This window comes from Stegostoma tigrinum, chromosome 4 (genome assembly GCF_030684315.1).
Source record: "Stegostoma tigrinum isolate sSteTig4 chromosome 4, sSteTig4.hap1, whole genome shotgun sequence".
NCBI lineage: Eukaryota > Metazoa > Chordata > Chondrichthyes > Orectolobiformes > Stegostomatidae > Stegostoma > Stegostoma tigrinum.
In genome coordinates, this window is record NC_081357.1 from 33,258,667 (window position 1) to 33,284,649 (window position 25,983).

At 39.0% G+C, this 25,983-nt stretch overlaps 1 protein-coding gene across 9 annotated transcripts in view; it reads right to left on the bottom strand.

Annotated features, from left to right (window-relative positions):
- LOC125452265 (glutamate receptor ionotropic, kainate 2) overlaps positions 1-25,983 on the bottom strand; it is a 431,852-nt gene that overhangs the window by 61,733 nt on the left and 344,136 nt on the right. For all 9 annotated transcript variants that reach the window (XM_048530454.2, XM_048530460.2, XM_048530457.2 and 6 more), the window contains one exon: positions 22,481-22,704. In XM_048530454.2, the coding sequence (XP_048386411.1) occupies positions 22,481-22,704 (224 nt within the window). The remainder of the gene's footprint in view (positions 1-22,480; positions 22,705-25,983) is intronic.

Consider the following 25,983-nt stretch of genomic DNA (forward strand, 5'->3'; position numbering starts at 1 on the left):
CATGTAGGGAAAATCTTGGGCAATATGCAGAACTGCAATGGCAGGTTGGAACTATGTTCCACCATTATGTTGCATCTTATTGGACCAATGTGCTATATCATGAGGCACCTATAAGTTCTATGAATATAAAATTTTTAAATACTTTCAGCTTTAAGAGATGTAGAAATGTGAGAAGTATTTCATTTATTCCTGTTTCTATTATAGATGTGCATTATAAATCTATTTAGTCCAACAGAACTTATTTTAGCATAAAATAAAACTGAGAGGTAAAATCAATGATAGCTACACATGGTGGAATTAATTCTGAGTATCAGTGTGCAGGTTGCGTGCTTCTTGTGTATTTTTCATATATAATTTAGAAGTGTGCACATTTCTGCTTGTAACACTTCATGGAAGACATTCAGAACACAGAACAATACATTAGCTGTGCACTGTGAATCTACAGTGGAATTTTACATTGTTTCTCAGGCCTTAAAGGATTTTTAAAAATTTGAATAATTGTGAATACTCTATATCTTTTTCAACTAATTGATTGGCACTACTGTCTAATAACAAGTAAGCTTATAAGCTATGGGTTTGACTTCAATTCCACAGAGACAATAAATGTCAATTGTTAGCAAAGGAACACTTTCTAATTCACACAAAATAACACTTTTTCAGTCATGGGTTCTTGCTTCAAGATAAAAAAGTGGTTTGAGAATTTGTATTGCCTTTTCAGGTCACCAAAAATACTTCATTGCTGGCTAGATAGTTTATGTTATGTAGCAATTTGATCATCAATGGACAGGAAGTGAGAAAAATGTGGAAAGAAGTGGTGAAAAAAAACATAAATAAACCCTTTGTTCTAAGGCTTTGAAGTAGATCTGAAGCTTGGGTTGTGGGTGTTGAGGTTGGTTGGCTCGCCAAGCTGGTTTGCTGTTCCGCAGATGTTTCATCACCATGCTTGGTAACATCCTCAGTGCAGCCTCTGATGAAGCGTCAGTGTGTTTTCCCACCTGGTTTTTAAACTCTGGAGTCCATTGCGATGGATTGCCTCATCTCCCAGTTTCCTCCGTAGTGGAATGTATATGGGTTTGAGTTCAATGTCTTTATTAATAGCATGCTTCGTGGAGTGCCATGCTTCCAGGAATTTTCATGCTTGTCTCCGTCTAGCCTGTCCCAGGATCTTGGTGTTGTCCCAGTCGAAATGGTGGTTCTCCTTGTCCATGTGGATTGAGACTCATCTCAATCAATTGCAATAGACCCCAGAGTTTAAAAGCCAGGTGGGAAAACACACCAATGCTTCATCAGAGGCTGTACTGAGGATATCATGAAGCATGGTAACAAAATGTCTGTGGAACAACAAACCAGCTCAGTGGGCCAACCAACCTCAAAAACCTATGTTCACCAGCTAGAAGCTTAGGTTTTTATCAAATAGTGAAATGAAAATTGTGACATAACAAATTCCATATTGTTCGAATGTATTTTCCCTAGGCATATCTTAACCTAAAATTATTTGTGTAATTATGCAATTGCCAAAGGCGATGTGGTTATATTGCTTCAGAGCTTTCCGCACTGAATTGAAAGTTAGGCCAATATAACTTAGAGCTATGGGAAAGTAAAGCGAGGATTATATTTCAAGCTGCATGATTATCATTACTGCTGAGATACACATTTTTTGAGAGGTTCTAAACTATTTAAGTTATCTGTCATGGATCATTCAGTAATATGAACTATTGCCTCTGCTTTAAAAAGAACTCTTTGGAGGGGATTTTGTCAACAGTACGTCATTCCTTATCGCTTAAATGGAAGTGAGTGGCACTTCCATTACTTTTTGCCATTTCTAAGGTAATTACAATTCATTTTTGAAATGCCACTGGCATGCAGGGGAAATATATGAAGATAAGTGACAGGGATGCATTTCATTGCTGAAGTCCACCATCAGCTAACAATTTTATAACTACAGGTTGGCTATGTAGGAGCCTCCTGGTCAAACAGAGAAACTCTGCGTATGGTCAGAAACAATTCTACCTAATATAATACTATTAGACGAGAGAGGGCAAAGGTAGTGCAGGTGATTCCCAAAATTAAATTTCACCTGTAAAATATTTCATATTGCATGGTTTTCACTCGCAGCATCATTATTTGTTGAGATTTGCTTAGTCTGAGATGTACTTAGTCAGAAATGTTCTGACACACCTTACGGTTAGCATGTATTCAGTATTACAGGGAAATTAATGACACTTGTTTTATTATGGAGGAAACAATATTTTCTTTCTGTTCACTTTTTATTCAGTTCATGTTCATTTCTAATGTTGTATTCATCACTCTGTGGGGCACAGCTAACTTGCCTCTTTATCTGTCCCTTCCTTTTATGCATCGTACAGTACATCATTTGAGATCACTTGCAGTGGAAACAACTCAAGTCTTGTAATAGAACTCAAAGTCCTGTGAAAACTCTAGCCACCAACACCCATAAGGTGGACACAAACATGGACATCGCTAACACTATAATGTTTTTGATAGTTGCCTCATTTAAATTGTAGCCGATAAGACCATAAAGGAAGAAACTTTCAATTTGCAGCTCAGTCGTGACTAGCTGTGAGATCTTCAATCTTTTTCTCTCAAGTAAATGGTGATTTGATAGCAATGACTTGTTCTGATCTGATTTCTTTCTATATTAGGGTTCTAAACACATGCCAGAGAAATGCAATGACTTTACACTATCTTACTCTCAGATATGGTTGTGCATTTCCAGCATTTCTACTTTCATTTTCTTCTTTTTATGATTGGGCTTTAGAAGTTAAACAAATTGGTTTATTTTCCAGAAAACCAAAGTCTTAATTTTTGAAATGTGGTTTTTGACACCATGATTTACAAATTGAGTTCTCGCTGACACAAAAGACAGTTATAAATCTGATTGATGCAGTGGTTCCTAATGTTGATTATGGGAATAAACTCACACATTTATATAACTATTTAGTAGGTTATTAGTTTATCATTATCAGAGCATCATACCATATAGAGGGATGGTTCTCCACTCCTCATGCTTACTCTTTGAATGAACTATCCAACTTTGTTCACTAACTGACTCTTTCCTCATTGTCTCCATTTGGACAGCAGGTCAATGTTTCAAACCAAATTCAAGAATTAATTTTATAACTTGTAGCTTGGAAATCAGATTATTTAAGATTCAGACCTTTCATTCCCAATGAAAACTGTACATCCAAAGAAAATGTGACAATGACTAGAATCACAGAACTATGGGTAATGTTTAAACAAAACAACAAAAGTTTTCTTGTTGGAGAAATAATATGAATTCTGGGCGTAGAAACATTTATAATTTCTAGTAATATTGTGTTTGGTATGTAGGTTTATTCCTGACAATGCTTTATAATGAGTTCATGCTTGATTTAGTCTAATGGAGAGCAACATTCATCTCCACAGAAAAGAACGGAAAGAGCTTTTATTTATAAAGCACTATTTACAACCACAGGATATCCCAAACTATTTTGGCCAATGGTACTTTTGAAATGCATTTACTTTTGCATGTTTGAGAATTGCAGGGGATACAATGAGCCTAACACAAAGCTGCAAGTGAAATAGCATCAATATATATTGTACATTTATTTTGTGAACAGTACCATCAGACCAGTTCCTTCTTTTCACACTGCAGGAAACACAACTTTAGCTCTGATGAAGGGTCTAGGCCCGAAACGTCAGCTTTTGTGCTCCTGAGATGCTGCTTGGCCTGCTGTGTTCATCCAGCCTCACATTTTATTATCTTGGAATCTCCAGCATCTGCAGTTCCCATTATCTCCACAACTTTAGCTGTTCTGTTTTGAAACCCTTTAGCTATGCTATGTTGGAGTCTTTAATTGCAAAACACCTAAATAATACTATCACATATTGCTGCAGGGTAACATCCCTTAGTTTAGTAGATGAGCAGAAAATAAAACAAACTAAATTGTCTCGCATGCAGAATATTTCCCTCAAACTAAACAAGATGGACTTTCTCTTTCCTTAGCATCGGCACACTGAAGTGTCACTTTACTATGAGACAATAAAAGTTTTTAAATAAATAATTTTCAACTCCAGCCTCACAACACCTGGTATAACTGGTAGTTTAACCATCTAACAGAAACAACCTTCTATCCACTTCAGCTCTAATGAAGAGTCATCCAGACTCAAAAAGTTAGTTTGCTTTCTCTCCATGGATGCTGCCTGACCTGTTGTGATTTCCAGCATTTTTGTTTTCAATCTATCCACAGCACAGGAGAGGAAGAAAATCTTAGAAAAACAAAATAAAATTCCCTTATTAGCAGAAGAATTTAATATTAGCAATTTGAATATGGCGTTTCTCAAACTAGGACGAAAGTCAGAATCAAGTATTTAACACTTCAGTGAGAAGAAAATGGAGCATGATGACAGCTATGATTGTGAAATCTTCTGCATGGGTTTTATGCTTCAGATGTGGTATTGTGCAAATCAAAATCTTAGCACCAAAAATAAAATACTAATGATGGCTTTACAGTACAGGCAACAGTATTAACTATTAGAAATGTTGTATATTTGTTGCACAGATCTGTTTTGATGGTCATTTATTACAAGTGCAATTGTGCACATGCTGTTCAATAAGATTATCTTTGGGATACATCCTGATCTTACACCTTACAATAATGATTATTTAATATGCAGAGGTGTTATAACATTGTCAGGGTCCCCGAATCTTGTGAGATATTCATCAACTATCTACAAAAGCTTTGAGTATTACAGAAAAAAGACAATTGACATCTCCTATTCAGTCCTTTGCATTAATGCTCACTGGGCTTTGAAAAATCACACAAAATATTATTGACTTGTCTAGGATTTATGTAGATTTTAAAAATCAATGTAATGACTATATCTTGCATACTGCAGCTGAAATGTTGAAGATTAATGCTAAATGTAAACATTTATATCCTTTAAGCCAATTTGTATCAAAATGATTTAGTAGCTCCTGGTCAACCAGTTACATCTCAAGATTTTGCTTCATTATCTTCATAAGTCAGTATTACTTACATAGTTCTCTCTACATATTGTCTTTCCTTAGATTTTGCAGGTGAAGATCAAGTTTAATTTGTGATTAGCCCATAGTACATCTTGCCAATAATCTTTTCTGCTGACCTCAATCCGCTACACCAACTTTACTTCCCTATGATGAAGTAAAACTCCATTCCACCTGCCAATTTTCTAAATACCTTACTATGCATGTTCATTACTTGATTGATATAATTCATTGCATCTGTTAATCCAGGATTCTCCCTCTTCCTGTTGATTGTATTAATATGTCTTTTCACAGATGAAAAGGGTCTGCAACTGAAACTTTAATGACTTGCTTTTCCCTCCACTGACTTTATCTGGCTTTCGAAAATGTTCGCTTTTTGTAGGCTCCATATTGCACAGAGGACAAGAAATGTTGCATTGTCACAACAGTTATCTCAGCCTCCCTATATTTTAGGATCCACCAACAACATAGACATCACTGAAGGTTAGTGATCAGAAAAGCTCAAAGTTTTATGTTTTATTGTGAGTGAAATTGAATGCAAGATTAGCAAGGTTATGCTTGAGTTATACAAGTCTTTGATGAGACCGCATCTGGAGTATTGTGTACAGAAGGATGTTAATGGATTTGAAGCAGTTCAGAGAAGTTTAGCTATACTAATACCTGGAATGAGCAGAGTATCTTCTGAGGCAAAGCTAGACAAGCTGAGCTTGTACCATCTGGAGTATACAAGAGTCAGAGATGACTTATTTGAAACAAATAAGATCCAGCGAGAACTTGGCCAAGTGATTTTGGAAAGGGTGTTTCCTCTTGTAGGATAATCTAGAGATATGGATCATAGTTTAAAAATAAGGGGTGGCCTGATTTAAGACAAAGATGAAGAAACAAAAATTTTGGAGGGTTATAAGTCTTTGGAATTCTCTCACTCAAAATGGCAGTGGATTCAGAATCTTCAAAGATTTTTAAGGTACAGATAGATAGATTCTTGACTGCTGAGGAGATGAAAGATTATTGGGCATGTGTGGGAATGTAGAGTTGAGATTAAAACCAGATCAGCTCTGAACAGTGGAGCCATCTTTAAAGGCTGAATGGCCTACAGTTGTTCCTTGTTTGTATGTTTGCAGTATTTAGAAATGTATGATACAATCAAGCAGAGTCAGCATACCTTCATTAAGGGGAAGACATGCTTGATGAATTTATTAGAATTCTTTGAGAAGGTAACAAGCAGAATGGATAAAATGGAACCAGTAGATATTACATATTTGAATTTCCAAAAAAGCACTCAATAAGGTGCTGCACATAAGGCTACTTTATAAAATAAGAGCTTGTGGCGCTGAAATAGCATAATAATTTGGATAAAGGATTAGCTAATGAGGAGAGGCTGTATCCTTTTGTGGATGAATCTAGAACTTAAGCTGATCTGTTTAAATATGAGATGTCTTCCACTGAAGACAAAGAAGATGAAGTTTTTCTCACAATGTATGTTGAGGCTTTGGAAGTCTCTTCCTCAAACGGCAGTTGAAGCAAAGTTTTTGAATACTTTTGAGACAGATGAAAACACGTTCTTGATAAGCAAAGACTTGAGTGGCAATCAGAGGTAGAGAAGAATTTAAAGTAATCATCAGATTCATTCATCATTTTTTTGAGTGGAAGATCAGGCTTGAGGAGCTACTTCTGTTTCTAATTTATATGGCTGTAGGTATGTTCATTTATGTAACAGAAATTTCAGGCCTAGCTGTACTCTCAGCCATGAAGCATCAGATGTAACTGCGGTGTTAGCACTCTATTCTCCACATGTATGTCCCATTCAAGAGACTTAAAAACAAAGATCTACCCTGACAATCCAATTCATCCAGAAGTAAAATAAAACAAAAAACTGCAGATACTGAAAATCTAACGCAAAAATGGAAAGTGCTGGAGAAACTCAGCAAGTCTAGCAGCATTTGTAGAGGGAGAAAGAATTAATGTTTTGAGCACTGTTTTTGCTGCACTGTTTACTTTCAAACCACCCAAGGACTATTTTGAAGAGGTGTGCCAATATTATCCAATACTTAAATTGCAAAAGCAGACTAGCTAAATGATGTCACATTTTGTTTGTGGAAATTTGCTGTGTGCAAACTGGTTGTCGGATTTCTCCACTATAACAGTGGCTACACTTGTAAAGGACATCATTGGTTGTAAAGTACTTTGGAATATCCTGAAGTCAGGAAAGCGCTGTATGAATGTAAGTCTTATTCTTTAATGTTTTTTGGGCAGAGCAGCTTCATGAAAGCAAAGAAAGCATTTGCAAAAACTAAATTGCTGTGCAAAGTAGATCAAGTATATCCTTTGAGGAAAATATTCTGTGAGTGTATATTTCTTTCATTATGCCCAAAGCTATTTATGCTATAAAAGCTCTTCAAAATCTTTGGCACCCAGCTATTTTTCTTCCTTGTTTGACCTAGGACAAAGTATTTTTGGGTGACCCTGTATGTAGCAGATTTAAAAGGCAATACACTGGCTATTAACTGCTCCACTGGAGCTGAGCAAATCAATTACTTCCATGTGGCAGCCAGAGTTACCATCAGAGCAACAAAAAAGCTAACTATTAAGAGGATTGGTATAATGCATGTTTAAATTCATATTCTTTAAGTAAGAGCTATTATAAAGAAATTAAAACATTTTGACTGACCTACCTTTCCCTGGAGGAAACTTACTTGCAGGTTCGTGGCACAGCTGATCATGCTTTTTTTTGGTTCTTTGGATGAGCATATGTTTTGAGATGTGTAAAGTATCATTATTATGTGGGGAGGACGGGATAGACAAGTGTGGTTTTTATGTCATTATTCCTCTGTTCAAATTTAATTTCAGTCCTGTACATGAGACATTTAGGTGTATTTCTAGTTCATGAATGGTACTTAATATGTTATAGGAGAGCTTGCTAGTACGTTCAAAATCCACTAAACATTTTTCTGAGGAATGCTGTGATTTACAGATTTTAATCAAATTAAACAAATATTCAGTGCATGTCCATTCCCTCACTATGAAAAACTTTGGGCATATTTATTTGTAGGGCCTTATATTTGTGTTTCTAAATATATTGATTATAAAATGGTTTCACTTATACCTGTTTTCATTCCATTATGCACAGAATTAATACATTCCATAACAAGCTAAATAAATCAGTGCCTTCTTATTCCTGATGATCTTAGTCATAGAATTAAAACCAGCAGCTGTCAGCCTTGTTATCAGTGCAAAGAACCCGTTGCTAAAATACAGTAATATAATTCTGCTATTGCTTTAGAAAGCACAGTAGGATCTCGTAATGAGAAAAACTATATTGACTTTACTGCTTGGATGTTGATGGATTACACTGCAGACTGAACATTACAAAATGCCACTTTTTTTTGCATGTAAACTGTAATGTATACAGTTTCCTCTAAATTAAACGTACAGAATCTGGGTTTTCTTTGCACAGCAAGGTTTTCTTTCAAACAAACAATTGTGATTTGTGAATATTGTTTTAATTTCATTAAAAAAGAATCTTGCTTGTAAGAATACATCATTTATTCTTTATGACAAAAATCTCAAACTTGACGGAAGAGTTCCTTTTATCTCCAAAAAAGACAAAAGGGGAAAGAGGGAATAACTTACCTAACTTATCCTGGGAGATGACGAATAAAAAATAAGCAGGTGCATATTCTGAACCAACTTAGATGACAGTTGCTGCTCATTACTTTAGGTGTTCATATTGCCAGTAACATCCATAGAGTATTTTAGCCACTGTGCTTTTCACCATTGCTTCAAGTACTGAACTCTTAGCTAACATGTGGAAGATTACTGGCCCTACAGATTATTGCACAAAACCTGACTTCTCTTTAATTTAAACCTTTGTCAGGAAGTATATGCTAAGCTATCTATAATTTTAAACTTGCGATGCCAGCTCGGTGATATAGTGATATTATTCACCTCTTTTTCCCCAGTTTCTTTTATTTTAGCAATTTCTCTGCTCCTTCATACTGAACCTCAAGACTGCTGAAGGATTTTTTTGAAAAGGTTATGAGCATAGGATGCCAAAGACCCTTGATGCTACCTGGTTAAAGTCTGTTGCCCTTAGTTATCAATCCAATCACAAGGATTGATTCAGATTTGAGATTTTGTACCAAAAGAACCATTCATTAGTATATGATTAAGCAAGAAAAAAGCTCTGTGGAAACCCAGATCAAATCAGTGATGGTTAAAGAAACAACAGAGAGAATATCCCATTCAAATGAAAGAGGGAAAATGTGACAATGAACATCACTTAAAACAGTACCACATAACCAAGTATTGTTGGTGAAAAACCCTTCTGATTTGAAACTACAATAGAGCAATAGACCACAAACATGATCAAACAAATGTAAATGCTTTGAATTGATATCAAGACAGGTGAAGGATGGCAATCATTGTATCTTCTGGCAAAACACTTACTGACTTAGTTCATTATGGAATCAGTTTCCAGTACTTAACACAAAGGGATATATTTTTGAAACATCCTCACCATGTAGATCTGCCCCCTTTTGTGGGTATAGATCTCTATGGCTGCAGTATCCCTATTACTTTCAAAATTTTAAAAAATCTCATTCCCTGCATAACATTTAACACAGTTATTGCATTTAGAGACATAGCCTAAATTTTATTCTCATGTTCACCTATTTCTGACTCAGAGGCCAATTGGAGGAAGCATTTTCATTAAGGGTTCTTTGTGAACCAGTCTTTCATCTTTAAAAAGTCTGCTTTAACAATATTTTTTATTAAGCTTTCTTACCCTTAATAAAATTACACAACTTATATTGAAGGAAATAATTACATTTATGCAAAGCTGAACTACTAAAAAAAGTTGAGTTTTCTGAACCATCTGAGTTGAAAACGGTTTCAAGTTAACTAACTAGTTCTGAAGTTATTATAAATCTGTATTAATTGTACAAGGCTACCGGATGATAGTCAGAGCATTAAACATAAGTGAACAATATTGCCAATTATCCTGCAATGCATGTGGCTACAGCCATTTCAAAAATGTTGTAGATGCAAACTTTTAATCTGTACTTTTTTTTCAACTTGTGTCCCCAACCTCTCTCTGTCTTTCAGCACCATAAGATTGCCCCTTACAAATATGGAACCTCAGCCTCCATTGTTCTTTCTAAATTAGCCAGCACAAGGTGTATGTTTCCTGAAGTTTCTCAGGGAAGAATCACAACTCCAACCATTTTTCACTGCTTTATCAGTGACCTTCCTTCCATTAAAAAGGTTAGGAGTGGAGCTAATGGTGTTGCTACAGTGTTCAGCTTCATTTCCCACTGCTCCAATTATAGACCAGTATATGTGGCTTTTGCCATCAATGCAAAGACAGCTGTAAGATCTGGAAAACATCCAGGTTTTGCTTGACAACTGGCGCCTAAGATTTGTGCCACATAAGTGCTTGGTATTGATAGTTCTAACAAGAAAAGGCACAGCCAACATCTGTGAACTTTGCCTGGCTACATCATGAGATTTCCCCACCAACATTTTTGGGGATCTTTGCAGAGCAGAAGCTGCAATAAACAGAGATATTAGTGTGATAGCAACAAAATCAACACAAAGAATGCTTAATCTGCAACAAAAGGGTCACTTCCTGTCCCCTAAAACTCTCCCCAGTCACCTGCAACAACACTCGAGAAGTTCAACACCATTTCCAACAGCGCAGGTCACTTGCCAATATGCACTTGCTCCTGTGTTGTGAGTGCAGTCAACAAAATGATTTCAACAACTCCACCCTCATCTGCACTCCACTGAGGAGAACAGGTGTCAATATCAAGAGAATACAGCAGTAATATCAAGAGTGCAAGTTCTCTTCAAATTTTACATGTTATTTTCAACATATGTTAATGTGATTTTGAAGGCGATGCACAATGAGATCATCCCGAAAATAAGTCAAAATATCTGCCTTAAACTTATATAATCTCTGGGTCAATATTCTAGAATTCCTTAACAGTGTTCAAAATGAAGGGTCAAAATCAGATTATTGGCAATTGGTAGGACAGACAGCATGCAATTCTACCAGCATCATTTAGGTATTGAAAGGATCAGTTCTATATGCTTCATGCAAACGGGGGCATCAGAGGTGATGGCGTGTGATTGAAAGTGCTACCCTCATCTTGCTTAGAAATAGGAACGTGATGGATTGTTAGGATGCTGCACAGCACCTGTACAGATCAAAAATAATGCAGATAAATGCACTTGTAGTGAAGAAGGTAAATATCAGTGGCAGCAATCAAGTGGTCTGTATTGTTTGGATGGTGTTGAGCTTCTTGGATTTTCCTATTTCGGTACCCAAACTGATAAGTGCTCTGCATTTCTTTACTGTAGCCTTCTTGATAGTGGAGTGGTTTGCAGCTAATGAAAATGCTTTTAAGAGTAAGGAGCTGTGCAATCTGTTGTTGAGTACCCATTGTCTGACTTCTCTGTCCTGCTTTTCTAACCACGGTGTTGGGGTGATTCATTCTCATAATGCAATGTGATTATTCACTTTTTCTTCTGGTTAAGTGGTGTCCACCAAGATGGGGCTGAACTAGGTAATGGTACTGCTCTTAATGCTCAGCAGGTGGTTGGATAGTTTTCTTTTGTTTAAGCTGGTCCACACTTGACATGATCGTACTTGTCGTTTGTCAACTGAAGCCTGAATTTTATCCAGCTCAATGTTAGAGCAAGATCTGCATTGTTCAGTTACTGCAGGAATTGAGAACGGGCATGAACGTTTTGGAATAATCATCAAACAGCCTCCTTATTAAGATGCAAAAATCTTTGGTGAAGCTGTTGAAAATTAATGGCTGAGGATCCTTCCCTGAGGAAATCTTGGAGAGCTTCTTTGGTTGTAATGATTGGCTTCTAACTTCCATTTCCCTCTGCTGAGTGACATCTAGGACTCCATGGATGGAATTATGCCTCCTACATCTCCATCAATTAATTTGACAGGTCTTCTTGGTGTTACAATGAAATAGGAACTGTCTGAATATGAAGAAGGCATCCCAAAACTATCTCTGCCTTTGAAAGCATGGAATACGTATTTTTTTCAACAAAAAGAAATGCATCTTAGCTTAAGGAAATTACAGCTTCGTAACTAATTACATTATGCGCCTAGATAATAAAGTGTGAAGCTGGATGAACACAGCAGGCCAAGCAGCATCTCAGGAGCACAAAAGCTGACGTTTCGGGCCGAGACCCTCCATCAGAGAGGCTCTTCTCTGATGAAGGGTCCAGGCCCGAAACATCAGCTTTTGTGCTCCTGAGATGCTGCTTGGCCTGCTGTGTTCATCCAGCTTCACACTTTATTATCTTGGATTCTCCAGCATCTGCAGTTCCCATTATCACTGATACATTATACGCCTGTTCCTTTTCCATGTTATTGCATCCAACCTATCAATATGAAGCAGTAGGCTCCCAGGTTTTCTCTTATGTCTCTGTTAGGCAGCTGAGTGCAACCAGAGGCAGCAATGACACTGCAAACTGACAATGATTTTTTTTTCTCTGTGTTAGAAAGGGAGCGAAAATCTGGTAGATGGAATGCACTTGGTTCAAATCCAATCCCTACTTCTTAACTAAGTAACCTACCAATACATAAGGCTGAATTAATGTTTTTTTTTGGCTAAGTACAAGTTATGTTAGGTTTTCAGTGTTTTGTTTTTTTTGCCATGAGGCTGAGCAAGCATTCCCTGTGTATCTCACCAAACTCACCTCATAAACCAACCGCTATGCCTGTACGATATCCCACTTTTCTGATTCCAAACACATCTTACTATATGCTGTTGCCAGAGCAACTCAGAATTGACTGGCATTCTTGGTTTTGGCTTAAATAACTCTTCAGAGGTCAGCATCCAATCATCAATCATGCCTTATTTGCAAATGTGTTGCCTTTGACAATAGCATTGCCTCTCACTGAGTCAGTCATGCAGGGCCAAATATCCCTGACATTCACCCTTTTACATCAGCTCGGGATCCCTGAACGAACTGGATTAACAGCCCCAATCAGGGAATTCATATTCTATGACCTTGTTACAATCACTTCACTCGTGCCATCTGCGAAAGCTGTTGTACAACTGCATTGCACAGTTCCTGAAATGTGCCTGAACGTGTAGAAAAGGGAAATTTTGGACTCATATTGTGAGCAAGGACCTGGAGGTCCTGCTAAATGGGGTGGTGCAGAGGCTGCACATCTCTCTCGTCTGAACCAGCAGAGGAGGCCGCCAAATCATTCTATAGTAGCCTAGACCAAGTTTGTTTGAGTCAGTGCAATTTCAGCTATTTAGAGGAATGCACAGCAACATAGGAAGAAGACCAATAATATTGCTTAATTCACCAGCATAAGTATCAACTTTTTCTCCCCAATACTTCACACTCACTCCATTGCTCTACCAGGCCCACCTCCCAGCAAGGCTCATGTTCTACCGTGCTGATTATTCATTGCAACAGTGTACTCTCCCTCACTCTCGCCAACACCAATTCCCCACAACACCAACTGTTCTTGCTCTCTCATACCTACTCACTCGCTTGGGACACCTCCCCATCTTCCTCAAAAGTAACAGCTATGCCATCCACTTTCATCTCTCATTTTATCTTCCTTTCTCTCATTCCAGGAAGTAAATAGCTTACAACAGGGCAGGAAGATTAAAGATCGGTAGTGGACTGACTGATCTTCAGGTCTTCACCCCTTATACAGAGACGATCCTACATTGAGTGGCTGATTGATTGCATCCGAACCCTAGACTATAGGATGTTCTTGACTTACTGTGCTGGAGCCATTGACTGAAGGCAATCTCCCTTGACTTGAGTGAGGCTTTCAGACAACCAAGACTAAGTTCCTGGTTTTGTATCTGTACTAAATGACAAGGCAAAACCACAGTACTCTGAGCCTGGTATTTCTGGCTTAGGCAGCAAAGTGTGAAAAAGCAAAGCAAAGTAAGGCAATGCAAGGCAAGTATGTTGTGAAGATCCAGGTAGGGCCAGAGTTAGTGAACACTATGGCAACAATTGAACAGGCTGGAGATACAGCTTGGTCCAGTCCATGAGCTGGGTGTTGCCAGTGAGCACACAATGTCCTTGCAACATCATTACATGATAGTGCTTGTCCAGCGCAAGGTACAGCATTGAAGTGAATAAGTGTTCTGGAACGGGATCAGAGATGTGCCATGATGCACATTCTTAGAGTTTGGTATAAGTTGGATAACAGTATCTGTGGATGTGGAGTCGCTGTGACCCGGGCCTCTGGAACCTGCCCTGAGATGTCGGTGCCCAATGTCCAACACAGAAGTCCTTTGGAGAGAGCAGTAAGCAGAAGACACGAGATACCTGCTCTAAGTTTGATGTCCTGAATTCTTGATCTTGAGCACATTCAGCACATTTGGAAAGACAGGAATCTGAATATTAAGGAAGTGAGTTATGGCATTAGTGTGGTGGTTAACAAAACCCTCAATTAGCAACTCACAAATGCCTGGTGAGAAGCTAACCTCACTACTTGACAAAAGCACAAAAAATGCAATGAGTTGCTGTTGAGGTCAAGGTGAGTCACACTAGACTTCTTGCATGCTTCTGCCACAATCTTGCCGTAACCTATGCTGTTGAAACCGTGAAATGATTCTGCTGATTGTCTTTACAGCAAAGCATGAAGAAGATAGGATGCTGTTAATTGAATACATTTTTAACGAGAAAGCTAAGGTCTACACAATAGTTTAGGTGAATGTAATGAATCAGAATGAAAGGATTAAACAGGGTAGCACCAAAATTCTCCAGTGACTTGACTGAAGTGGGCACCTGTTGATTTAACATTGCAAAGTTTTGTTTGATACAACTGTTGATTTTAACTTTTATTTGGCAAACAGGATAACCTGATCCTGATACAACACTCTCTTAACACAATCGACTTTAATCAGTTATAACAAGGTTTACAGCTGGATGAACACAGCGGGCTAAGGAGCATTAGATAAGCAGGAAGGCTGACGTTTCGGGCCTAGACTCTTCTTCAGAAATGGCTTTAATCAGTGATTTACATATCTGCAAGGAACTGTTCAAACATAAGATCTATGAAGAAGTAAATGGTTAAGGAAGTGAAATCTATGGTTTAAGGATGGTGAGAGTGCTGAGGTTAGAAAACTAACAATGTTTTATCTCTTTCATGAAACCTTACATGGCAGGATGAGTCAAGCAAATTTGGAATCTGACAGGATTTTAAGAATAAGTAGTCCTCAAACTCGTGGTTAGCTGATCCGCCTGACTGAGCAACAATTGACTACAGAATGAATGCAGAACTTCTTCTTTCTAATACAAATTGCGAGGATACCAGATTGTCAACTCAGCAGGAAGGATGTTTGGTCATACATCTCTTCCAGTAATAAAGTTTATGTCAAGCCTGGGAGACAAGGAGAAGATCACTGACTTCAATCCAACAACGATAAGAAAGGATTTAGAAGAGGATCTGCATTCACAGAGAAAAAAACATCCTTAGAAAACAAAACTTCAATTATCTCTGTTACTTGAGCCATGCCAGCTGAAGTATTTTTATTGACATGTTTTCTCTAATGTTACATTCTCCCAGACTGCAATGTTCAATATTTCTGTTTGGTTGGAATATATGAGATTTGTCAAAAATAAATTTTAATTAATGTTTCTGGACATGTATGTGCAGCTGTATCTGACTCAATGAACTATAAATCAGCTAAACATGCTAGTCAATAAAAACAGCATGTGATGAAAGCACCTAAAATTAAAAGATTGAAAGTTTTCTCAGGCCAGCTCAGATTAGGACCCTCAAGTGGCCAACAATGTTTATTTGGCCCTTTTCTCTCCACGACTGGTGTTAACCCAGCTCACCATGCCAGGAGCATGGCAAGCAAGTCATGGTATTTTTTTTTTATTTGTGACACCCCAAAGGAGGGGATGAGAGGACCCTTAGTTCAGGGAGTGGGAGTGGTTTGAGAGCCAACGCTCACCCTTTTTGTTGATCCTCTTTTCATCTCTCTTGTGACAGCCTTTCCACTGTCACTCGTCTGTGTTCCTCCTTAATCACAGACTATGGGAGCAGTGGGGTTGGTCACATTGTTCACGGCCACTGGGAAGGTGGGACTTCAGCCCCTGGTGCCCTTGATCCTGTGGAAAGGCACATCACTGTCTATTAAGTGCCTGAGTGATGCAGGATGAAGCAAAGAGGTGTTGTGGCATTCTCCCCCAATCTTCAGTCCTCGGCCAAGACCCTGTTGTCTTCATTACATTCCACCTGATGGATCGACAGGGTCAATCACTGTGCAGTAAATTTTTGCAATTCCCTGAACAGCTGAATACACTGATAGAAATAAGTCATCCAAAAAGCAGCTTCAAAAACAATTCAGGGTGAGAGCTGCATTCAAGGAGGTCAGATTTTACAGAGGAGTTTAATTCATAGCCTACTTCCACAATAGCAAGATTCAGGCTGAGACTTGGGCCTTTCTGTTGCGGCAATGATACAAGTAGATATCATGAATCCTAAGTCCAAAACCCAAACCCAGCATATCTCAACTTCATTGAAATGGGACTGGAGAAACACAGAGTGTGAGATTAAAGCAGGTCTGTCCTTCATGTATTTGTTTTGTGCAGGCAATGTAGAAAATTCGAGAGCCCGTGTGGATATACATCCAAGGCATCATTGAGGTGGGAGTGAAGGTGTTGTACTTTTGGGTTTGGAGCTTGCCACAAGTGTCAAGTGATGACCACTTCTCAAGAATTATCAAAAAAGTTTCAAGGGCTGTTAAGAAATGTCAACCTGTCAAGAAGTGCAAGTACCTGTTAAAATGGGCTTTGTTTTGTGAATGAGAGTGTTTTACTGAATACAGTCTGTGATTTGGAACTTTAAGTCAAAGAACATTTTTTTTCTCCTTTGTGCTGGGTGCTTGTGGTTTGAGGTGTGATGGTTGGAGGGATATTGACTACACCATTCCTTTCTTGTAATTTTGACCACAGTGCTAGCTCCCCTGGCAGGCTTGCCCCTCCTCACCCCCCACCCCCAGCCCACCTGAGGAATTATAAGACTCCTTAGGTCTTCATAGCCACTTGAACTACCTTCTTATGCAGCCACCCCATCCTCACCTCCCCCCGCCACATCCCCGCACCAGCACCACCTCCTGGACTGAAAATGCTGAATGTGGGTGACCATTTCTAGAAGTCAGCTTCATGGAAATAGGTTTACTGTCAGTCTGCACATGTGACCTCGGAAATGAAATCAAGGCCTTAGTGAATGCCCAACAAAGGAGGAAGGGGAGCCAGTGGAACTTAGGCTGAGAAAGAGAACAAACAAAAGGGAGAGCAGCTGGAAGTGAGCAATTGATCATCTGTCAGATGACAAACATTTTCACGGGTCCTAGAAATGCACAAGATCCCAGCACGATTACAATTGTCTTTCTCAAAAAAAAACTTTCTGGAATTCATCAGAGTTTGTTTAAATTCATCATAGCATTTTCACAGTGCCTTGCCCGCTCAGCAACAGACTAGTTAGCTCTCTAAGAATCTCAGCAGTATGGAGCACAGTTCCCATTCTAATCAAAGCGTGAGCGTGTTCTCACTTATGCTGGATGTTTAGACACAGTGGGATTGGCAAGTCAGCACTGAATAGAAGCAGAGAGCTGCATTTTCATTGATTCCAGATAGCTTTGTTTGCTAAGCATCTGAGAGAATGGTCATGGCGTGCAATGGCACTGTCACAAAATTAGCTTCACTTTGATTGATAGGGCAGCCCAGTGTGAAATGCATGTCATATGGTTCAGTCTTTGAAAATTGTGCAAAACTGCTAAAGAAAAGAGAGGTAGTTTGACAAATTGCTCAAGTTACGGTTTCATTTTTTTTCCTCATTTCTCTTTTTCAATACTGCCAGTGATTGCAGCGTGAAATTTAAACAAAAGTGGCTTTCTCGAGGGGAACATTTGTTTCACATCTTAATAAATTATTAAGTGAATAAATCAACTGACGAGATTTTATGCTCCTAACTGTTAAGCATGAATTCAAACTAAGGACGCCTTTCCTCAGATATGGTCTGGAAACAGCAGTGGCCTTTTGGCATCTTGCCTAGGTAATAATCTGTGAGGCTGAATCAGGGGAACAGGAAGGTTACTCAAGAGGTGAGGGCCTTCATATTCAAGATGAACTCTGTTGATATGTGGCAGCTACATAGAATTGGTCTTGTGCACTCGGGACAGAAACCATGACATACTGGGAGTGGTGGTGTGGGGGCAAAGGGAGACTAAATATAATTGTATGGCTGAGATCAACAGATTCTTGACTAACAAGGGAGTCAAAGGGTACGAGGTCGGGCAGAAAAAAAACATAGGCCATAATTGGTTCAGTTATAGCCTAATAAAATGGCAAAGTAAATTTGAAGGGCTGAATGGCCTACTTTTGCTCCTAATTTATCCATTCATATATAATTACCCTTCCCTTATGCAGGGATGCTTCAGCATCTCTAAGAGAAATTTGCAGACTAAGTACTTGGACAAACAAAGGAAAGGGCAGGGATAACTGTCTCTTACATTTGTACAGACAAGTGACTTAATATGTAGCTGAATTATAATGCTCAAGGGACCTCATCCGTCTTTGCCTCTGTTTGTTTCAGTTAACACTGATTTAAAATACTGTTGCACCAACAGGAATTGTCATAACTAATAGCTAATGGAAAGGGACATAACTAATGTTTTAAGAACAGCAATGTAATGTCCCCCATTAAAGCATGACTAAATACAAAGAAAATTAATTCTTATTAATTTAAATTAGCCAATTTAATGGTGAGCATGTAACTAGGGACATAAAATTCCATCTGGTTCTCTAAGATACATTAGGAAAGAAAATCTGCCATCTAACTGGTCTCGATTACATGTAACTCCAAACACAATGTGAAGAAGGCAAATGTTTTATGGGCACCTGTGCTCGCAGTTAAGGAAGCATAAGGAAGCATAAGGAGGTTTGGCTAACAGCCTGGAATCCCCTAAAAGGATAAAAGTGAAGTACTGCGGATGCTGGAGATCCGAAATAAAAACAGAAATTTCAGCAATTTCTTTTCCCCAAGAAAGTTTACTCATACTGACACAGCTGCGGAAAAGGAAAAATTATACATGATTGATAGCTTTATGATGTTATAATAAGCTTATTTTTTACTGTGTACTCTATTGTCAATGGCTCATTTTTTTTTTATTTTCACAAGATTAAGTGGGGCCAGTTGTTTATAGTTTCTGTTATTGACACTTTTAAAGGTCTGGTTGGTTGAGAGTGATAAGTTGAGTCTGATAACTATATAACAACTGCAGTTTCTTTTAAGGGAGTTCAAAAGTTGACAACAAAAAAAATGCTGGAAATCACAGCAGGCCAGGCAGCATTCATGGAGAGAGAGCAAGCTAAATTTTTTGAGTCTATTGACTCTTTCGGAGTTGATGAAGTCATCCAGACTCAAAACATTAGCTTGCTCTCTCTCCATGAATGTTGCCTGACCCACTGTGATTTCCAGTATTTTTTTTTGTTTTTAGTACAGCTTCCAGCTTCTGCAGTAATTTGCTCCTAAAGTTTACAAGTTGTTGATTATACATGGTTCCAACAAACAATTATTACTACAGAGCTAATTGATTCTGAATAGAATACAGACACGACAAATGGGTATGGAATTGCCATGAGTTGCCATGAAGGTATTGGGTGGGGTGAGGGATGCAAAAGGTGAGAATTGACACGAAAGTGGCACTGGGACCAGGAGCATTGTTAAGGCCCATTGGCCACACTTTGAAAAGATGTCCTCAAATCCACCTAAAGTTCATGATTCCTCTGAGGAACTGTGAAATACAAGTCATGGAGGAGCTGACATGGCTCTATAAAAACAGGAGAGGCAAGACATACTAACCCTGTCAATGGAGCTTGCCATGCTGGCCATATGAGGCATGGGTTCACCATCCATACCCTTATCCCACATGACTAAAACTTTGCTTAACAGGAATTGGGGCAGGAATCTTGGAATGGGGTCCTACCTGCTACCTTTAAATGGCTGTGCAGTCTTTACAAATCTGCAAATATATGGTAGCTAGTTTGGTGCTGAATTTGTCAGTGAGAATGTGCATCATTCTGAACAGCTTGAGACAGTGGCCAAGCAACAGAAACAAATCTGTCGCAAGTGTACTGCATCACAAATCATACAGAGGTTCGCAGCGTTTTTCCTTGGACAACTGTAGTTTATGGTGCAGTCAATAACTTTTCACACAAATTGACATTAGAGAAGCAATTGGCAAAAGGTTTGCTCACTCACACTGAACCATTAAGATCAGAAGAATCTCAGGTTTCAATAATGTAGACAACAATAGGTCGGTATGGAAAAATATTCAATTGCTTCTCCTTCTGCTCGCAAAATACATTCAAGAAAGCTTGGAAAATTTGAAAGATCAAGTTTTTTGGGATGACCACATTGGGCAGTAGCGTTTCCTCTACTAAAGGTTTTGATACCTCCTGATGCAGTGCATTCACACAGTCATCAATAAAACATATCTAATAAGAAGGTTTCTGAGATAGTAGTAACTGCAGATGATAGAGAATCTGAGATAACAAGGTATAGAGCTGGATGAACACAGCAGGCCAAGCAGCATCAGAGGAGCAGGAAGGCTGACGTTTTGGGCCTATACCATTCTTCAGAAAATTAGAAACGTCAACCTTCCTGCTCCTCTGATGCTGTTTGGCCTGCTGTGTTCATCCAGCTCTACAACTTGTTATATCTAATAAGAATTTTGGCTGTAGGATTGAAAAATCAGGAATATCCCAAAAACTACTATACCAGTTGATGTGGAGGTTCCCTTAAGGTTTTCTGCATAAAATTTCAATTTTAGACAGACTCAAAAGTGGTTTCACTGGCCTGAAATGCTTAATCCTTATTTCTGCCAGCCTAATACTCCTGTTTCACATACTGTGCGTTTTACTGCTGTCTCAAAGGTGAAGAGTGCATATTTGGTTCTGACAACAAAAATCCTGGAATTAGTGCAGTAACCGCAAATGTCTAAGAATATAAAGTCTTCAAACATATGGCTCAGTTTTTGTATTTAAGGTAAAAAGCACTGATGCTTTATTCTTCTCACATGGAGGGGGATGAATACTTTACCTTAAGCAGCAAATATAATAGCGAATCATGTTTTTATGCTGCATTATTAAAGATCATATGGAACTTGGTGACTTTACTATCATCATTCTTCCCCTCCCTCAACCCCCAGCAGTCAAGCACTGGAGTAACAACTGCAGGTCTAATCAGATATGAGGATGATAGGTTCCTGTTATTGATAGTCTCACCAATACTCTGGGAGACATCTTTACAAACTAAGACATTTGAAGTTTATGGGGAATTTCTTTGGGGGAGAGCTTAATAAAAAAATACACCAGAATGAAGACAACTACGACAGATGCATTTGGCAAGCCTGAAATTAGTTTCCATATCCTTACACTGAATGCTGTATTCAGTATCAATATTGAATGCCAAGAGGATGAAATATTGTTGCCAGGGAAGGCAGACATCACATCCAGTAGGATCATCACAAACAAAGCATCTTACCCTCAGTTAGCTGTGATATTCTCTTTTTAAAATGAGTTCAAACTTGTTCATCTCTGTGCACCATCATTTAAAATGTAAATACAGAAGTGATAGAATTTCTGAAACTTTCCCATTCTTTTCTGATCTGTTTGCTAAACTTCATGAACAACAGAAAATGCTCAGCACAGAGGAATGACCAGCGCCACTATTTGTATTTTAGTACATACAATCAAGTCTCCTGCATGATACAATATACAGCACAGTTCCTTACTCATATTAATCTTAAATATGCAGTCAGTACTGCACTAGCTGGTGCAGTATATAACTGCAGCAATTGCACAATGTTCAAGAACATGCATTTGAAGCAAGGTGAAAAGCATTTCTCGGTAACAGTGGGAGTTGGGTGATAGTTTTCCTAATTGTCAGCGCTGCATGATGGACTACCATCTCCCTGCTGCTTTTCCCGTTCCACACCAAAAAAACCCTGCCAAGACTAATTAATAGCATTTCTTAAGACGTTTTCTATGAAATCACATTTTCTATTCTTCAGACTATGTGTGCAGTGAAATGGTGCAATGTGTAAAATTCAATTAACTGCTTTCATTTTTCTTCTGGACAGCGCTCATCATTTACACGATGTCAGCAGTACAGTACGGGCACTAAAAAAAAGAGATACTGGTCTAGCATGCTTTCCTACACCAGAAACCCAGTCAAAATGTCTTTCTGAAAATCAGGTGCTTCCGCTCCCCAGTTTTAGCAAGTGTTTTCCTCAGACAGAGATGACAAACAGCACAGAGGTGTCAAAACAAAGGGGGACGAAACCAACAAAAAAAAATCAGTGACTTTTGACAACATTTGCAAAAACATAGTGGCATTGCCAAAACTCACTGAAGGCATCATGTTACCTGGCTATGACAAACAGCACACAACTGACACCCAAGTAAGCCAGCAGAATATACATCCAGATATCAGGGGAGAGAGGATTCAGGAAGGAGAAAACGCCAGGGTTTGTACCGTTGGGCTTTCGGTACAAAATACTTATTCCCAGAGTCATGAATGGCTTTGAGAAGTCAATGACCTTCTCTCGGACGTAGGTGATAGTCAGGGGTGCAACTGCAAGATCAGCTTTCTGTGGACAGAAAGAAAGGAGAAAAGGTGCAGTTAGTATTTCAATGAGAAACAAAACCATGAAACAGTAAAACATTGGTTATAGAACTGCTAGAGAATTGTCACTTAGCCAATCCTGCAAATTAATAGACACCATGTAGCAATGAAAGGCCAATATTTCGGCAACTAGATTGTACTCCAATGAATACCAGTGCTCCAATATTAAACACCGAGCCAAAATTTAAGCAGTTCCTATCACAAAAGACTGTACTGTGTGTTTCATACATGCATGCAGCAGATCTCATGTGCTTTTGTTCATGGAGATTAGAGGATACTTTTCTTTTTCTAGTTAGGGGTGTTACCAATAAAGAGTTCTTGGAAACATGACACAAAGTAGCGAGTGTAATCATTACAGTTATTGATTTGCCACCAGTTAATGAGGCTGAGGGACACAGGTCTGAAGTTCACCTTTATCTGCTCAAAATCTTGAGAAATAATAGTATCATACAAAGATCATAGCATTGAACATCTGTCCAATGATGTACCATCTGTAATTTGAATATATCTCAAAAGGTCTGTCTTGTGAATTCTCCTGTATTCACAAAGAGTGTACTGAATAAGCATTCTCTGCATGACAGAATTTGCTTTCTTTTAAAAAGATCCAAAACTGAACTTTTACTCGCTGTAACCTGAGTTTCCCCTGATTTTGCTTGTTAATTTCACATCGAACTATAAAACCTTCGGCTTGAGAGCTCATATCTATAAGTCACCAACACAGTCTGATTTAACACCTCGACCTCGTTCTTTTGTATCCCTTTCTTAACGGCCATTTTTTGACAGATTCTCTCTCTACTCCCAGCATTGACAATCACAAAGAGCTCTGGCCAATTAAAAATGTGAGGTAACAAGCTGTAGAGCTGTATGAACACAGCAGGTCAAGCAGCATCAGAGGAACATGAAGGCTGGACCCTTCTTCAGATTTTCTGGAGTTCCCACTATCTCTGAATCAATTAAAGGTGTAGTCTTTTAGCTGTTTGGAAGAGTAATACACTGTGTCAATGCTTTTTGCACTCATCAGGGCAATTTCTAAAATACCAATTCAAGGGGAACACTAACATTTGCAGAAGAGGAGTGCTGAATGGTTGGCAAGTGGGCTGTTAATGACAATGGCATTGATCGCTGTGGAGAGAGTGCTAATTCATGATGGTTGTCAGTTAACAGCTAGGCTTTGTTTAAATTTTAAATCAGGCAGGTTGGCAATGATTGGTCAGACCATTATCCTGAGAAGTGATCTAGTGAATGGTTATTGCCTCTTTTGTTCAATTGAAATGACACGGGTGTTGAGGTGAACCAACCTGGTTGTTAACTATGAACTATTATTAATTAGTGCATTCTTCATGGCAACAGCTCTATCAATCAGAAGCAATTCGATAATCAATCAAAGCTCCCCGTCATGCAAATTTTGCCTTTCCTCTCAAATTAGTATTGTTGTGAATTATCCTGATGAGTGCAAGAAGAAAAGTACCAAAAAACGGTCTTCTTTCAGTAATGCTCAAACTCCCTTTCCTTAGCACCAACTGTCAAAAGCACTGTTCTCAAATTAAGGGAAAAAAAAGGAAAATACTAGAAATGCTCAGCAGGTTGGCAAGCATCTGTGCAGGGGAATGGAGTTTAAAGCTTCAGTCTGACTCAGTATTTCTAGAATTTCACTTTTTTTTTAATGTCGTACACCATCTTCCAAAACCACAACCACTTCCATTTAGAAGGTCAAGTGCAGCAGACACATGGGAATACCACCAGCTGCAAGTTCCCCTCTAAGTCACTCACCACTCTGACTTGGAAATATTTCATTACCGATCTTTCACTGTCGCTGGGTCAAGATCCTGGAATTCCCTTCTTAAGTACATTGTGGGTCAACCCACAGCACATGGACTGCAGCTCATCACCACCTTCCCAAGTGTAACTAGCGATGGGCAATAAATGCTGACCAGCCAGTGACGTTCCATCTTACAACAAGACTACGAAAAACACACACACACACACACACATATGCACATATGCACGCGCGCGCGCATGCAGGAGCAGGAATCTTGGCTGCCAGAAAATGGTTGGCAGCAGTAATGAATTGGGTCTTTTAGAAATGATCTGCTGAATTAAGTGCCACTCAGGTATGCATCAGAACACTGACTGAACTGCCTTCCAGCACAAGTTCTGCCTGTCAAGACTCTGAGAATAGGTCCATCAATTAGTACATCACAGCAGGCTCTCCTTCCGCCAATCCTGTCCCCCAGCTCCATACCCCTTGGTTGCTGGACAGTAAACAAGTGCTTGCTTGTGCTCCTCTTGTGGCAAACATCCACCATCCCTTCCATCTGCTATTGAGTAAAAATTAATGGTGGATAACTGACATGGTTAGGTGGGTAGTAATTGACCACTTAAGGGCCTCAATTGTCCATGGAGTGGTAAAAGCATCCAGGGGCCTGTGCCCTGCATACTTAGAATCGTAGGCTTGTACAGCTTCGGTCCATCTTGTCCATGCCGATCAGATGTCTTATACAAATGTAATCCTATTTGCCAGCATTTGGCCCATATCCCTCTAAACCTTTCCTATTCACATACCCATCCAGATGCCTTTTAAATGTTGTAATTGCACCAGCCTCCACGACTTCTTCTGGAAGCTCATTTCATACATGCACCACCCTTTGTGTGAAAAGGTTGCCCCTTAAGTCCCTTTTATATCTTTACCCTCTCACCTTAAATCTAGGTCCTCTAGTTTTGGACTCCCCCGCCCCAGGGAAATGACCTTGCCTGTTTACTCTATCCATGCCCCTCATGATTTTATAAACCTCATTGAGGTCACCCCTCCACCTCTGATGCTCCAGGAAAAATAGCCACAGCCTATTCAGCCCCTCCCTATAGGTCAAACCCTCCAATCCTGGCAACATCCTTGTAAATCTTTTCTGAACCCTTTCAAGTTTCACAACATCTTTCCTACAGGAGGGAGGCCAGAATTGCATGCAATACTCCAAATCAATGTCTTGTACAGCTGCAACATGACCTCCCAACTTCCACTTAATGGGAATGGATTAGGGAAGACCATAAGATGCAGCCCATCAAATCTCCTTGAGCTGATCTACATCCTCAATTCCACTTTCATGTCTTTTCTGCATAACCTTTACAGAATCCCCTATTGATTAAAAATCTGTCTATCTCAGTCTTGAATATACCTAGCAGCTGAGCTTCTACAGCCTTAAATGGTAAAGAATTACACAGACTCATGATTGTTTGAGAGAAAAAATCC